The 16,000-nt window shown below is 38.6% G+C and overlaps 1 protein-coding gene across 6 annotated transcripts in view; it reads left to right on the forward strand.

Annotated features, from left to right (window-relative positions):
* The window catches only part of KAT6B (lysine acetyltransferase 6B), a 173,906-nt gene that overhangs the window by 145,470 nt on the left and 12,436 nt on the right, over nucleotides 1-16,000 (forward strand). For all 6 annotated transcript variants that reach the window (XM_075935747.1, XM_075935746.1, XM_075935744.1 and 3 more), the window contains 4 exons: nucleotides 5,104-5,335; nucleotides 10,693-10,852; nucleotides 11,477-11,743; nucleotides 13,105-13,402. In XM_075935747.1, coding sequence (XP_075791862.1) covers nucleotides 5,104-5,335; nucleotides 10,693-10,852; nucleotides 11,477-11,743; nucleotides 13,105-13,402 — 957 coding nt within the window. The remainder of the gene's footprint in view (nucleotides 1-5,103; nucleotides 5,336-10,692; nucleotides 10,853-11,476; nucleotides 11,744-13,104; nucleotides 13,403-16,000) is intronic.

The raw sequence follows: 16,000 nt of genomic DNA on the forward strand, positions 1-16,000 counted from the left end.
TTCCTGAGGGGATCAGAGCCCCCAGTACATGTACTATGGGTAGAAAGGGCATCTGTCTCCTGCACAGAAGACCTGCAAGTCTACTGTCCAGTTGTTTCTCTCAACACATGGACGTCTTCATAAAGCCCTACTAGCTTGAACGTCATTCCTCTGCAAAAGCATCTTGTGAAAGAATAATGCTCATCCCAGTGGTCCCCACGTATACTATTAAATTTTCTTGAGGGCAACTTCCTTCTCTCTGGTACTTACCTCTTTTTCTGTCCATTTTTTTTTCTACTTGTCACTCAGTTTGCTTTCCCATCCAACCGAATAAGTTGTTTGGGCATCTCTGTGATAGTCTCATCTTGAATCCATGGAGACGACAATTATGGTTTAATAAGCCTTTGTGGGTTTTTCAAATAACTAGTAAGACTTTTTGTTGTTTCAATACAGTGCTGAAGGTATTTGCATAGTAACTGTATAGGGAAGGCATAGCCAGGCCTTTGCAGCAAGTTTGAACTTCATCTGGAGTTTGTAGGACAAAAGGTGCAAAGCACAGCAAGTCTCAATTCCAGAGGGAGAGGGGAAACATGATTTTTCCAGTCAGATAAAATGGAAGTTTGCTTCAGGCTGCTGAGCTTGGTGTTTTGCTTCTCTCAGAATATACACAGTCTCTGGAGGACGCAGAATTGACCACACTTGCATATATGTGAGTTCAGATTTATGACCCTGTCAGCAGAGACTGGGTACAGTTGGTTTGATACTTCCCTAGCTTGGGATATTGAAAGATGCTATGTAAAAACTTATATTCATGTGAGAATTTGCTCAGAAAATGATGGATCAGAGTTACCTGCTTCACACAATGTTTGTAAGCCTGAGAGTCTTTCTTGGCCAGTCAGGATTCTTCAGACTCTGGATCACTGCAAGTGGGCCCATCTCTCCTTAGGAGTGATGGAAACCAGAGAAGGGAGGTTGTGTTAAGTTGCATAAAGGTGGTATAATTATTTTAAAAATAGCTTTTGGCAGAATTTTGTTGATACAGAATAAGTAGTCACATATAATAATGGTTGTACATAAGTATTCTGCGGAATCTTTCATAGATAAGTTTTTGAGTATCAACGAGAACATAGCAACAGATTAAAAGGCAACTTTACTGTTTGCTATTATTTCTTTAATGGGAATCCTTGGGATCCACTCAATTCTGCTCTTAAATTTGCGGAGTGGAGTTTTCCTATTAACATGGATTATACAGTCCCCATTCCCCACCTAATATATAAGCTTAGTCTCCTCTGCTGATGAAGTGAGTATTAACAGGGAGATTCATACAACAGAACTAGGAGCCTGAATACACATGGACAGATTATTTCTCAGGCCTGGTAAAAAGGATAGGAGTGCTAAATATTAATGATTTTCTGGATATTAATTTTATTGTGCATCGATCTGGTAGACTTTAGTTGGCACTATGCGTCGCTGTGGTGAGAGCAAGGGGGCTATTGTGTTAGACCTAGTAATACTTTTGCTTCACTGTTGTTTGTAACCAACAGTATCCCCTAATGGCTATGGTGCTTTTTCCTCTGAATGTTGCCAGCATTCCTAGTTTCAAGTCATGAATCCGGTAGGCCATCATTTTGAGGATATCCATTATTAAGACTAGATGGAGATGAGCACACTGGGGCTGTCTGTTTAACAGGGGCGTGTTGTACTCATTTCAGATGCTTCAGGATAAATACACGAGCTACCAAGATCAGTGTTTTTTATGTACCCGCAACTTAGATCAATTATTTGGCATCTGTTTGGTAAGTTTAATTTAATAGATGTAATTTAAATCACAGAACCAATTTCATTGTGTATGCTGTAAGTAAGATGAATTTAGTATTTAATCTGAACCATGTACACTGCGAGTTGACATTATTTTTACGGTAATAGGATATGAGCATCTTGGGTACAGTTAGGCTGCAGAACCATTGAAATGTAGAGCTGGAAGGGACCTCGAGTGATCACCTAGTCCATCCCCCATGCTCAGCAAAGGCCTCGTATTCCAAAACATCCTTGGCAAGTATTTGTCAGACTGGCTCTTTAAAACTTAGTGATTAATATTCCACGACCTCCCATAAATACCTACTCCAGTGCTAAATTACTCTTATAGTTAGAAGGCTTCCTAATATGAGCCCTAAATGTTCCTTGCTGCAGATTCTCACTTGCTTTTTGTCCTACTTTCAGTAGACATAAAGAACACTTTATCATCCTTTTTTTATAACATTTCTTATCATATATGAAGACTTATCAGTCTCTCTTCTCCTCAGTCTTCCTTTCTTAAGACTAAATATGCCTAATTTTTTTAACCTTTCCTCATAGGTCAAGTTCTCTGAAAGTTTTATAATTTTACTGTGCATATACTGCAGAATTTGGGGGGGAAATTCACACCAGTGCAACCTCCATGTTAATTACACTCATTCCAGTATAACAAATAATGTAATGTAGACCAAGCCTAAAGTAAGATGTTCTGGGAGTCCGTGTATGTAGCAAACAGAAGGATCCTGTTCTCCAGAGTTTAACTTGGTGAAATTGTAAAGTTATTTACAGTGATCTAAGAGTAAGTGATACCTTGCATCAGTAGTTTGCATCAGTACTTCTCAAAGTGCTTTATAAAGGAGGTATTCATCCTCATTTTACAGGTGGGGGAAAATGGAAACACAGAGATTAAGTAATTTATCTAAGGACACCCAACAACAACAAGCAGTCCTGTGGCACCTTAGACTAACACATTTATCATGGGCTTTCGTAGGTAAACCCCATTTCATAAGCAAGCCACTGTCAGACTAGGAATGGAAACGGAGTCTCCCGAGTCCCAGTCTGGTGTTTGGTTCACTAGGCTACAGAACCATAATGACATGCAAAGAAACTTTGGAACAGTCTACATGGAGTAGTAATACTGTAATAAGTGGCATGATCTTAGTAAAGGCAAAACCACATAAAGCTTTGTATCTGAGGGTCATCGCAAGTTACGGCATTAGTGACATTTTCAAATCACTTAACAATTTAACCAGCTTCAGTCTCTCCATTATCACTTCATAGCCTGGTACAAGCAGAAAGAGGATCTGAGTTTGTATTTGAAGTCATCCCACCTCTTCTTGCACTGCAAGTACACACAGTGTCCAGTTAGCAGTGACATCTAGTATGCGTTAAATACAAAGCTAGTTTTACTTTACAGCATAAGGAAGCTGGTTTAGCATTCTTATCAGTTGCAACTAAAATTTTCCCTAAAGTTGTACAGAATGTACTGGGCGGAAGAGGGGATGAACCAAGATATTTATTCTTGGCCTTCAACCTAGCCCGTACCCAATGACCAAATACAATCAGTCTTGGAACATGAAGATTGGTGTCTTCTGTGTGCACAGTGACCTTCCTTGTTAGGAAATGTATTTTAGTCAACAGAAGTTGTGTGGCACTACCTTACGTAATGGGTATGTTGTTGTAGGCTACCTTACTTCAGTAAGGCTTAAGTAGCACTATGTGAGATGGCAGTTGTGTGGTAAGTGGCCCAAGAGTCTTGATGGTTTCCATAGGTATAAGCAGAGTTTATATTTAGTTTGGGTCAGTATTCCTCCTAATGAACTACCAGGCTTTATTATTCATAAATCCTTTTAATAACAGACTAGGAGATAATTGAATAATATTTAACAACACCCACGCGGTTACTGATCATCGTGTGAAATGGCATGCCTGCTTTTCTATATTATGGGCGTTGTGGGGTCCAGAGGCAAGGGAGTGATCAGAGTGTAGACACTTTCTACTCGATCCTGATGGGGCTCAGAACAAAAGCAAAACAAAGACCTTTGTTTTATGCTATAAAATATTGATATGCAGAATGTGAAGTATGCAGAAAACCAGGGAAAGAAGTCCATAAGAGTGACTGTTGTTTCACTAACCAATATGTTACCCACCTGGCTTTGATTAATGTCGAAAAACATTCTAAATACAATACGGAGGGGAGAAATCAGAAATGTAATGGGAAATATGCTGACTTTTGTCTTGGGATACACAAAGTTGGCTCTGGCAAAGGCTCATTTGCAGTGAGCTTTGAGAATTAAAGAACTGGAATTCTCGCTTGTTTTTGAGCTTTAATGCATCAAGCCATTTTTGAAAGCTATTTTTAAGAGACAACCAGTGGTCCTGGTGGACTCTAATTTGACACACACTGAGCAATGTAACCTCATAAATATGGGTACCTGTTTAAGGTGTACATTTGAATAGTGTTCATAAAAGTGAAGCTAAAGGAGAATTTAATCAGGGAAAGGTAGACATCATTAATTTATATAATTTCTTCTCCGTAAGTAGTTTTATATTAGTGTCAGCTTCCAGATTTTTTTTTGTACTATCTTTAAGCAGGTTTTCTCTGTCTTATAATGTAATGCTTCTTGAAATTGAGGAGGGCTAAAGGACTAGCCTAGATTATCCCATTGAGACCCTCATGGTATATATTGAGGAAGACATTTTCGAATAGGATTATTTTATTATACTGCAAAAGAGGTAATTACTGTGGAAGATGTAAAATGGGAGCTAGCTGAATCTTCTTACAGCTGACTTAAAGGAGATGGCATTTAAAATATATTTCGTACAAGTTCAGGTTAATCCACAAGTTACATTGTACTTCACTTACTACATTTTAGTCAAGGTGACTCTTTTGGTAATACACAGCTGTCAACAGGACTGTCCAAGGACTGTTACTCCTTGATGTTGCCATGTAAGAACTTCTGACTCCCAGTATTTGCAAGAAATCGTCTAATGACAATGTGTATATTCAAGTTATTGTCCTAAAAAAATATTTTTCCACGATTGAAAATATTTTGGATGCAGGTTGGAAATGCTGGTAACACACAAATGAATCTGGTGTTTGCTAAAGGAATTCAGAAAAATAAAACCACAAAACTTTCTTTGTTGTTACTCAACTAGAGAGAGAGACAAACTGCCTTTTTTGCCTTTTTTCATCTGAATCTTTCTCTTGTTTTCATAGCATGTGGTTACATTGACATATCTGTTATGTATTGCCTCTCTAATAGGGCAAGTCCTAAATTCTCAAGGTGAGTAGGTTCAATAAAATGTTCTTTCTCTTCCCTCTGCTAGGTTATTTACTTTCTAGAAGAGAAGGACAAGCAGGTTCCCCTGAAAAGCCACTGTCTGATCTGGGTCGTCTCTCATACTTGGCCTACTGGAAAAGTGTCATATTAGAATATCTGTATTGCCACCATGAAAAACATATCAGCATCAAGGGCATGAGCCGAGCCACTGGAATGTGTCCGCATGATATTGCCACAACCTTACAGCAACACAGTATGATTGACAGGAGGGAAGACAGGTCAGTAAAGCATACATGACTTGGAGAGTACTTGTGAAGACAAAAATACCGTTAGCAATACTTGTTGAGAGTACACCTTTTACCATAGGGAAAAAAACCCTAGTGTTCTTTTAATAGACTTTTATGGAGGCTTTAATGGTCATAGTCATTGCTTTAGAAGGAACTGCCAACTTGAAAAGCTAGTCAACATCTGTTTTGAAACTAAAGGTAGTTAACCACTCCAGAATCCTCTCATTGATTTTCATTGTTTTACAGTCACGTTTGCCTAGTTCAAAAAAAGGGGGAGGGGGATTTCCCCTCTCTTTACTGCATGAAAGATGCACTAAAAAGCAAACTTAACAGACTACATAAGTTCAGGACAATGCACAGAGAAAGCAAAACAGTAGACTATTTTTGTTCGTTCGCTTTCATTTATAGTTAATCTTCAGTAGTGCTTGTAACATTAGATTTCTTCTAAGTTGACAGGGTCCTTTTTTATGCATCTCTAGTAATATAATTGAGTGAGGATTTAGATTTGGCATTTAGGCTGGAATTACTAAAATGCCTAAGTGATTTAAATGACAGGTCTTGGCATTTTAGGCCACCCAATCTCCAACAATCATGCATTGAGTTCTGTGCTTCTTTATCTCATGAGCCTGGTGTCCATTTTTTATCGACTTAGATACATCACGTAGGATGTAATAAATCCACAACGTTAAGTGACATAACTATGCTGACCTGACTCCCATGTGGACGCAGCTAAGTTAATGAAAAAAATGCTTCTGTCAACTTCGCAACAGTGGCTCAGAGAAGTGGTGTTCTTACACAACTAGAAAAAAACCAACTAGAAAAAAACCATTTCATTAAAGGAGGCTGTGTCTACATTATGGAATATGCCAGCAGAACTGTGATGCTTGAGTCATACTGGTATAGTCCCTGTAGTATAAATAATTCATTTTAAAAATTCCAGCTTCTGAAATGAAGAGTCGGCAACATTAGTGAGCGAAGGGACAGTGATTGCTAAGAAAATGTGTCCTACAAAGCAAGGAAGAAGGCAGTAACTATGCTTAAATCAGTTTGTATTACTGACCTCAAGCATTTAAAAAACAATGAGTCCATTACCAAAATGTAAGATTGGCTTAAAAATAAGTTTTTTAAGCAAATTAATTTTGGGGTTCTTTTTCTTCTGGTTTCTGAGCTGTTGGCTAGACATTTGATTCTCATGATTCCAGGAACTGAGGCTTTTTAAATGTCCCTAAAATCATAAGACTTGCCACCAATTTTTGTTATTTTATTGTACTATGTAGGAATTAAGCATGCATCCTCCTTCATTGGAGAGCCAATGGTAAAGTCCTTCATTTTGAGACATTCTTTCTCTTTCTCTCTCCCCTTGGTAGTGTCACCCTTGGTAAGGAGAATTTAGGATTATAAAGTTCTCCTTTGAAACATCCAAGACAGCATGCAAGTGGTTTGGGGAGAGAGTTTGTTAAAAGAGGCTAAGAGTTTGCTTCTGCTTTAGAAGGGAACCATGACAGTCCCCAAATATTCTGCTGGTATATATTGTCCTCTTTACGTTGGGTGGCCTAAAATGCAAAACAATCTCCAACAGTCATGCAGCAAGATTAAAATACAGGAAGTCCCCGGGTTACATACAAGATAGGGACTGTAGGTTTGTTCTTAAGTTGAATTTGTAAGTAAGTCGGAACTGGTACATATTGTAGGGGAAACTCTAGCCAAACATTTCTCCAGAACTCAGTTTTATTCTCCCACACCTCACTTCCCTCAGTCCTTTACTCTCAAGCTGAGGTGTCTGCTGAGAAAAGCCACTCCGCGTCTCCCTGGTCTGCTGCGGGGAAGCAGCTAGTGCAGGGTAGTGTTTGTAAGTAGGGATCCCATGTAAGTCGGATCCATGTAACCCGGGGACTGGCTGTACAATTGACATGAGAAGAAACCATGAGATAAACGTCCTTGATTGGGTGGAATAAATAGGTTTAAGAGGAAGACTCTCCATGTATATGGTGATGAGTTGGGAGGATCCTTCAATGGGTATTTTATCCAGGGCTGGTTATTGATGTGCTAAAAATAATGGCATATGCCTCTCATTTATAAACAGATGCTGCTTGATAAACAGAAATAATGTCACCAGTACCCCCAATTGTACGAACACTTCAGCACATGAGTCGCTTCATGCATGTGAATCGCTGTGTACTCGGGTGTATTAAGTCCCTCAAATATCAATGTGTTTGCAGGATCAGAGCATTGTCTTTTCAGTGTCAGGTTCCAGAATTTTGATGTTGAAACCATAGTTTTGTTGTCTGCACAGCCCTGTGCCATCCTTCCAGAATCCCCTGCACAATGAAAGACTCATCCATGGGCAACAGTCACAATCAGAGCCCCATTGCACCTGGCACAAACGAATATGAGAGCATGAAGCCAAATTCTCTGCTTGTATACATTTGATGCAGCTCTATTGCCTTTGCTGGGCCCGGGCACGTTTATATCAGCAGGGAATTTAGCACAAAGTCTCTGTGCCAAGCAGCAGCCGCATTTTAAAAAGCAACCCATAAAGTGTGAGAGAAAGGGGTTATGTCAGGTACACATAGTTTTTATTTACATCTCCCATACAATTTTACCACTTCTCCAAATAACTATATGTAACCAGACAGATATGGAAAAAATACAAGGTACCAATTATCCTTCAGTTGATTAAATTTGTTACAGGTATCATGATAGAAGTGGGTTCCAAGGAAAACCAAAGGATTGCCCTGCTCTTTACGTCTCTCCTCTTAGACAAGAGAGGATATAGGGATGGTAACAAGCGTGTTATAAAATCATAGATGGTATGGGGAAAGTGAGCAGGGAAGTGTTATTTACCCCTTCACATAACACAAGAACTAGGGTATGACCAGAGTCAAAGGAAGCCACCCTGGAGTTACTCGGGGTGAACTGCAAAGAAAGAAAAAACATGACTATGTAGCACTTTAAAGACTAACAAGATGGTTTATTAGATGATGAGCTTTCGTGGGCCAGACCCACTTCCTCAGATCAAATATTTGTTAGTCTTTAAAGTGCTACATAGTCCTGCATTTTGTTTCAGCTACACCTGTCAGCCGACAGTCAGGGCAGTGTGTGTGGGTATGTCTCCTAAGTCTTTAACTGCTAAGACACGAAGTCTCGTCGCAGCGGGCAGCCCAGAAGGCTGAAAGGAGCCCCGAGTGTTTAACGTCCGTGACTTTACTGCTAGGACCAAGGTCCCGTCGCAGAGGGTAGCCAAACAGGCTAACAGACGCCCCAGTGTGTAGGAAGAGCTTATTACACCTTAGATTTTAACTGCTAGAACACAAAAGTTCCTTCGCAGCGGGCAGCCTGGGAAAGGCTGGAAAGGTGCCCCAACGGATCTTGTCACCTGGGAGTGACACAGATCCAAACGCCCAAGCTCTCCCTATGTCTGTCCCTTTATGACCGGCTGAAGTTCTTTTAAATTGTGCTTGGTTCTATCACAGCAACTGAAGGAGTCAGGTTAAAACTTAAACAGTTACAGGTTTATTAAAGGAACTTATAAATCATATGGTTACAATGGCTATTGCTCTATTTCTTAATTATTAGCAAAATATAGATCTTAAAATGGGTACAGGAAAAAGGTAAAGATAGAAAATAATGGTACCAAGTGACAGCTTAATCTTTAAAGAGCTCTAACACTATGTATATATACTTAAACAAAGGACCACATCCAGGTACAATTTTTACCCCCTTCTGTGCCTCTCGACTCCAGCGTGTCAGGCCAGGGCCGGTCTCTCAATTCCTCGGAAAGACGAATACGAGGTGGGCGTCCCCTCGGGAACCTCGGGAGGTCAAACACCAAACCCGACCAGCAGATAGATGGTAGATTGACACACAAAGCAAATGTGCTGCTGGGCTCATCTTTATACCCCTGGGGGCCCGTATTCTCTTTCTTATCTTCAGAGGCCAAATTTTACTGGTCTATTTTGTGGTGCCAGTTCTTACAAGCAGGTTACAAGTTAATTTACACTTGTAAGAGAGGAAGATAACTAAATTAGGACTGCAGGATGTTCTTGTTGGGCGGGAGATTCCTTCCCCCGTGGACGGGTATGTGTTCGTATCAATATGGGTTTCAGTCAAGGGCACGATGTACAGCCTCTTGGTCAACAATTAGTTTGACCACCCTCCTATCTCTGCTTACAGTTGGTCACGGTCACTGAGCCAGCATATCTAAACCTCCTGCTCCAAGGTTTTCAAAGAATATGCTGTTTTCCAGCTCTTATGTGCCCTGCATGGTTTTAAGCAGACAAAGTTGGATGTTAAAATGGGGCTTTATGTCTGGCTACAACACCAGACTAACATGGCTACATTTCTATCACTATTCTGCAAAGAAAGAGGTAGTCAGTCCCCAGTGCTGGTGGGATAGTCTAATACTTAGATTTACCAGCCAGCCCAAAACAGCTTCTATAATACCATATTGGTTAACCAGAAGCCAACAACCTGTTCCCTTAAATTCATCATGTAAGAAAGTTCTACCAATCCCAAAGGATCAGACACTTTATGTAACAGGTTAATGAATATTTCAGATCTTGACCAAATACACGGTTACAGCCAATTCTTATTAACCAAACTGAAAAATTATTTAAAAAGAGAGAGTTTGGATTAAAAGATCTGTACACATCTAGACGTGAATACAGTTACAGTTGCCCAAGAATTCTTTCAGGTTTAGTCAATAAGTTAAAGTCCAGTGTCCATATTCACAGTGATCTACCTTAGTATTGGAGATCTTAATCTTGCTATTTAAACTTCCCCTGATTAAACTTAACCAGATCGGAGAGAGAAAGGATCAGGACCTACAAAGTTTTTATTCACCAGGCCTTTTCTTGGTAAGTCAGAGTCCTTAAGCAATCCTCCAGACTGCCAAATAGACCTGTTTCCCAAGCATCACCAGTAATTAGTTTATACAGTTTAACAATAAGGCCTTCTACCATTCACAGATTATTTGCTATATGCTTCAAAGCAAGATAAATAAAATTATAGGCAGGAACCATTTGATTACATTGTTAATTTCTAACAGTATATATGTTAACACACAAAAACATTAGCTACCAGTGTGTCCCCAAAGGTTGAATTTGGGTCATTCATCTTGCAGGAGGCTTACCTTTTTCTGGCTACGCATCACACTTTGTATAAGCAACAAGTAGTCCTGTGGCACCTTAGAGACTAACAAAAATATATAATATTGTGAGCTTTCATGGGTAAAAATCCAGTATTTCAGATGAGTACACATCATCTGTTATGCAGGAGTTTTACACTGTGAGGTTGTTTTGCTTTATCTTGATGTTTTTCTAAAATGAAAAGTCCTTTTTGAATTCTAGGTTTGTAATAATTAGAAGGGAAAAACTAATCTCAAGCCACATGGAAAAGCTGAAAGCTAATCCACGGATCAATGAAGTAGACCCTGAAAGTTTGAGATGGACTCCGCTGCTTGTTTCTAATGCTGCGGTTTCTGAAGAAGAGAGGGAAGCTGAAAAAGAGGTAACGGCAGACACTATTAGTCTGGATTACTTTCCTTGGGATTACCTTTTCAGTGTTTACGATTCAGAAGTAGGCTGCCTTAAATATGTAATTGTTTATTGTCAGATCTTAGTTATGGGTAAAACAGATTATTAAACGCTTTAGCACTAATCAGTTATAATTCAGGGGTTTGGAAGATTGTACAGTAAATTTTGGAAAATGAATATGAAAATTAAAACTTGGTCTCACGTGTCATGAAGTTTTACTTACTACTCCTGAAGTCGTCTACGAGCATAGAATCAGATCAGATTTGGTGAAGAGCTCAAAGGCTGCAGTGTCAATCGATTCTTTGTGTTTATGAACTTGCTCAGAATGATCCATGTCAGCGGGCATGTAATTTAGTGCAAAAGGACTGAAATCAATTCGCTGCATCATTAATAGTGCTAAATATCCCATGAAATGCAATCTTCTTTGGTTTGTTATCCTGAGTGTTGTGAAGGAGTTGCTAGATGATTCAGCTGAAATCTTGTTGCTTGTTTAGACAGCGGTGCTAATCGGGGTTGACTTATTGCAAATCTGCAGCTGAACTTAAGGATATGGCTAATACTGTTTGAGTGACCCATTATTTTAACCCCAAACCTTCAGGCTGAGCGTCTGATGGAACAGGCTAGCTGCTGGGAAAAGGAAGAGCAAGAAATATTCTCCACAAGAGCTAATAGTAGGCAATCACCTGCAAAAGTACAATCTAAAAATAAATACTTGCGCTCTCCAGAGAGTGTGGCAGTGGTTGGGGAGCGAGGGCCATCCACAGAGCCATCTAAAGAAAGCAGCGAGGATGATGAGGGGGATGAGAATCACCAGAATTCACCTCCCCGGCTGACCAAACCACAGTCGCTGGCCATCAAAAGGAAGGTACGTTACTTATCGCATTTCCAGTTCACATTGGTCAGTGCCCATTAGAATCAAACCCTATGTCAAAAAGATGTTTTAAAAAGGCAGGGCTTTTTTCTGTTTACAAGCTTACATTAGAGTGTTCAATTTTTTTTTAATTTAAATTTTATTTTTACACTGAGCCCTTCCTAGTTCTTAGCTGTTTTCTCTGCTGTTTGGTCTTCCTTTTGGCTTTTTTGTATTGGTACAAAAATGGATGGGTCTAAACATCCGTATTAAGATTGTATTTTTAAACTAATGACTGCCCTCTGCTGTTTAGGTTGGTACTAGTTAAACATTGTAATTGGTTCTGCCAGACCCTTACTTGGGAATTTTTGCCCTTTTGGGATAGAGTCAAATCAATTATGTGTTTTCTCCTGCTACAAAATTAGTAGGATAAGAATGTCTTTTGCAAGATCTGTTTATAAAGCAAATGTATTTTTTAAGAAAAACTTTTTTCAAAATAGAACATTTCTATTTTTTTACACAAAGCTTTCTTATTCCAAGAAGCATACCTTTTAAATTCTGCTTAAACTTAAGTATTTAATTTTATTTTGCTGAAAATTATATATAACACACTGAATGTTTATTAACTTAACTTTTACGGGTTCTTGAATTATGAAACTAATGCATGTATTTACGTTGCTTTGGTGAGAAATTACAGGTGTTGCATTGTGTGTATTTTGAATTAAAGAATTTTAAAGTAAATGTGAATCTTTGATATATGAATAGGAAACTGGAAATATAATTCACTGAAATTTTAGTATTCAAATCCTTCTTATCTATAGCTGCTAAACTGTAAAATTCTTTAGTATATTGTTATTTATGCCAAGTTTGAGACTTGAACTATTTGTTTGAGCACCGTACTGTTTATCATTTTCTGCTTGTTTATAACCAGCTTCATAAAGCATAGATGTACATTTGAATCTTGCAAATGTAGTTAGGGCAATTTTGAGCCTCTTAAGTATACAACCGGGTGTTTGTAAGCATAAATATTTTATATACTACTGTTGTGAATTTTTATTTATTTAACCAGAGTAAAGGCTGGAAGCCCACCATAAACTGTAGATATTAATTTTCACCTTCATAAAACAAAGACCGTGGTGTGCATTGTGTCTTGGTACATACTCCTTGCTCAACTGTATGGCTTTAGGATAGAGTAGTAAAAATCTCTAATCTAGATGTAAAAGTGTAACAGTTTTTTTTTTTTTTTTAAAGATTGGTTGAATAGACCATCATAAACTCACTTCTTAAAAATGTACTTGTTCTCTATGTACCAAGTCAGGAAGCTCCTCCTGGACTCTTAACAGTTCATTGTTATATTTCTGGAATTATTTTTTTAGAGACCTTTCATCTTGAAAAAGAAAAGGGGTCGTAAACGCAGAAGGATTAATAGTAGTGTTACAACAGAGACAATTTCTGAAACCACAGAGGTGTTGAATGAGCCCTTTGATCACTCGGATGAAGAGAGGCCCATGCCGCAGCTGGAACCTACTTGTGAGATAGATGGAGAAGATGATGACTTAAAGCCTGTGATCAGAAAAATATTCCAGTATCAAGCCGGTAGGCAGAACCAGAAGGAAGAGGAGGACAAAGAGGAGAAAGACAATCATTGTTATAAAAATGATGTTCACTGTAGAAGTAAGTTGAACATTATTTTTAAGCTATGTTAAAGTTAACTTGTTACTTGGCCTTTCAAAAGCAATGCTTTCTTTTGTTGTTCAACTAATGGGTTTGTGACCAGCTTTTTAGAGCTGTCAAAATGTTTATATTTTGTGATGAAACTAATGTGTATTTTTACTAATACGCCATCCCTTGGAGGTGTGCTTTACACTATTAGTCCCACTTCATCTTTGTCTGGTAGCTTGAGGCATGTTGCCTCCCCCTTCCCCCCCAGTATTTGTAGTGTTTAATTTTTCTGCTCTCTCTCTGTCCTGCTAGAGCATGTTCAGTACATTAACCTCAATTCATTATTCCTTTTCAGGAGAAAATCAGCAGATTTTGTTTCCATTTGGGATATTTGTTTTCACCATTTGGGAAAGAACAACAACAACAAAAAATCTTGTATATCTACAGCAGGTCTCATCATACTTGTCTAGGAAAAATCAGTGTTTCTTTCTCTTCAGTTTCTGTTCCATGATACTTTTATCTACTCCCCGTCCAAAAAAGTTAGTTTATATCAATGACTTTTTGCAGTCAGCATTGACAGCAGTTTAGTTATAAGAACTACTGAAATTGCACCATTCGCCAGGAACGATACGTCCTCTTCGCTGTAGTTTGGCAGTTTTGCAGTGCTATATTAATAAACTCTGAGACCTTGTGTTCTTCCACCAGAAGCTCCCAGAGACTTCCCTTTCCGTCTTTCAAAATAGCCTGGGGCTGTTTAAGCAGTAGCACAACTGCCAAAATCCTCAGTTATTGTGTTGATTTGTAAGGAGATATTTGGCGCTAAGGTCCCAGGTCTTCTCTAAAAAGTGCACACCAGTTTATTTTATGCACATTTTAACAGCTGCTCATCAAGTTTGATTTCAAGGATATTGCCCAGTTGGAAAGCTAAAAGGATGTGAAGTGAATTCACCAATGAGCAGTTTTGGGAGAATCCTCATCTGTCTCCCACTGAACTCTCGGATGAAAACATCAGTTTAATTTAGGGATGTTAAAATGCATTTCTTTTAGCAAACGTGTAACTGCTGAAATTTTCAGGGCAGGGAGGCAGCTCCAAGTGAGCCATTGCTGCCCCTGTATCTGAGGCAGCAACATGGGGGACCAGCTTAAAAGCTGGATCCCTGCAAGCACAAGCTCCCAGCTGCCCCCCCCCCATGCTGCTGCCTTTGATACAGAGGCAGCCAAGTGTGTGTGGGGTCTGCGTGTAACTGTGAAGGTTAACCAATGAATCCAGGCTCATGAGTTAACCGTTTAACTTATCTCATCCATAGTTTAATTCCAATTTTGCATGGAATTATGGATTCCTATATAAAACCTTTTTTTTTCCTCAGAAGCTGCAGGTATCTCTTGGGGGTATCAGAAAGCAATAGTTTACAAGACCTGTCAAGAAGCTGATATTTTTGTGTTGCCCAACTAAGATGATCTGCTGGTGCCTGGTTTGCACGCAGCTTTTGTGGCAGTAAAACTTTGTGGCAGTAAAACTATGTTGCTTAGAGGCGAGATAGTTTACCAATAGAGTCCAGCCCTTAGTCTGGATGCCATTTTACCAGTGTAAAGGTGTCTTATCCTGGTGTAGTTTATCCCTCTTCCTGTACAGATTGAAACTACTGGTGTAAGCTCAATGATTCTGATAAAATGTTGTCCCTAATAGTGGGGTTGTATTGCTATAATTGTACTAGTATTTGCATATAGGTCAGGCCTAAGAGTCACATTTGCCAACTATTGCAGGACTTTTGGTGTAACCCTTTCAGAGGGAGATACACTCTTAAATGCTAACACTTTTTCTGAAGCTGTGTTTTTGAAGGCAGCAGTCTGCAACACCTATATACATTTTTCTCATTTTTTGTGATTAATTCAATTGATTTTTTTATTTGTTTTATGCTTTGTTTTATTTAGTTCTGTTTCAGAATGTGTATTTTGTGTAGTATTTCTCTCTCTCACACTCACTCTCTCACTTTCACTCACACACACACATTTTGGTTTGTATGGCAAGATGCTTCTTCTGAGGAAGAAAAATTGTTTTCCTTTTTCAGCATTGAAGCAATAATTTATGTGTATCAAACTCAGCATAGTACTTCCTAGAATTAGAGTACTTTTGTGTATGCAGCAGATATATCATTTTTGAGAAATGATAGCCATCTTTTATAAAGGTGCATATTACTATATTAAGGGTTGCATGTATGTGCGCCCTTGTATGCAAAAAAACTATCCCCTGCGTGATTCTATCTGACTAGTTGGAGAAATTAACAATTGTAAATTTTAGAGTATTCTGTTTTTTTCTGTAAATTAACTCTATATTCTGTTTGTCCATCACGTTATAAATACTACAGGAGGAGGAAATAGTCTATATTAAACCAAAGGTTTGTAAGGTACATTTCCTATGTTTAAAAAGGTTTTTTTGCTTATAATTATTTCAAGTACCACAAGGCACTTTTAAATGCATATATAGTTGATAGGCTGACTGTTATAGTGCGACAAATAAGATGTCTGTCTACAGTTATTAATTTAATATGTTCTAATGCAGTGTTTTTCAACCTTTTTTCATAAAGTACCCCTTTAAAAATATATATAAGT

Source organism: Pelodiscus sinensis, chromosome 8 (assembly GCF_049634645.1).
Source record: "Pelodiscus sinensis isolate JC-2024 chromosome 8, ASM4963464v1, whole genome shotgun sequence".
In the NCBI taxonomy this organism is placed as follows: domain Eukaryota; kingdom Metazoa; phylum Chordata; order Testudines; family Trionychidae; genus Pelodiscus; species Pelodiscus sinensis.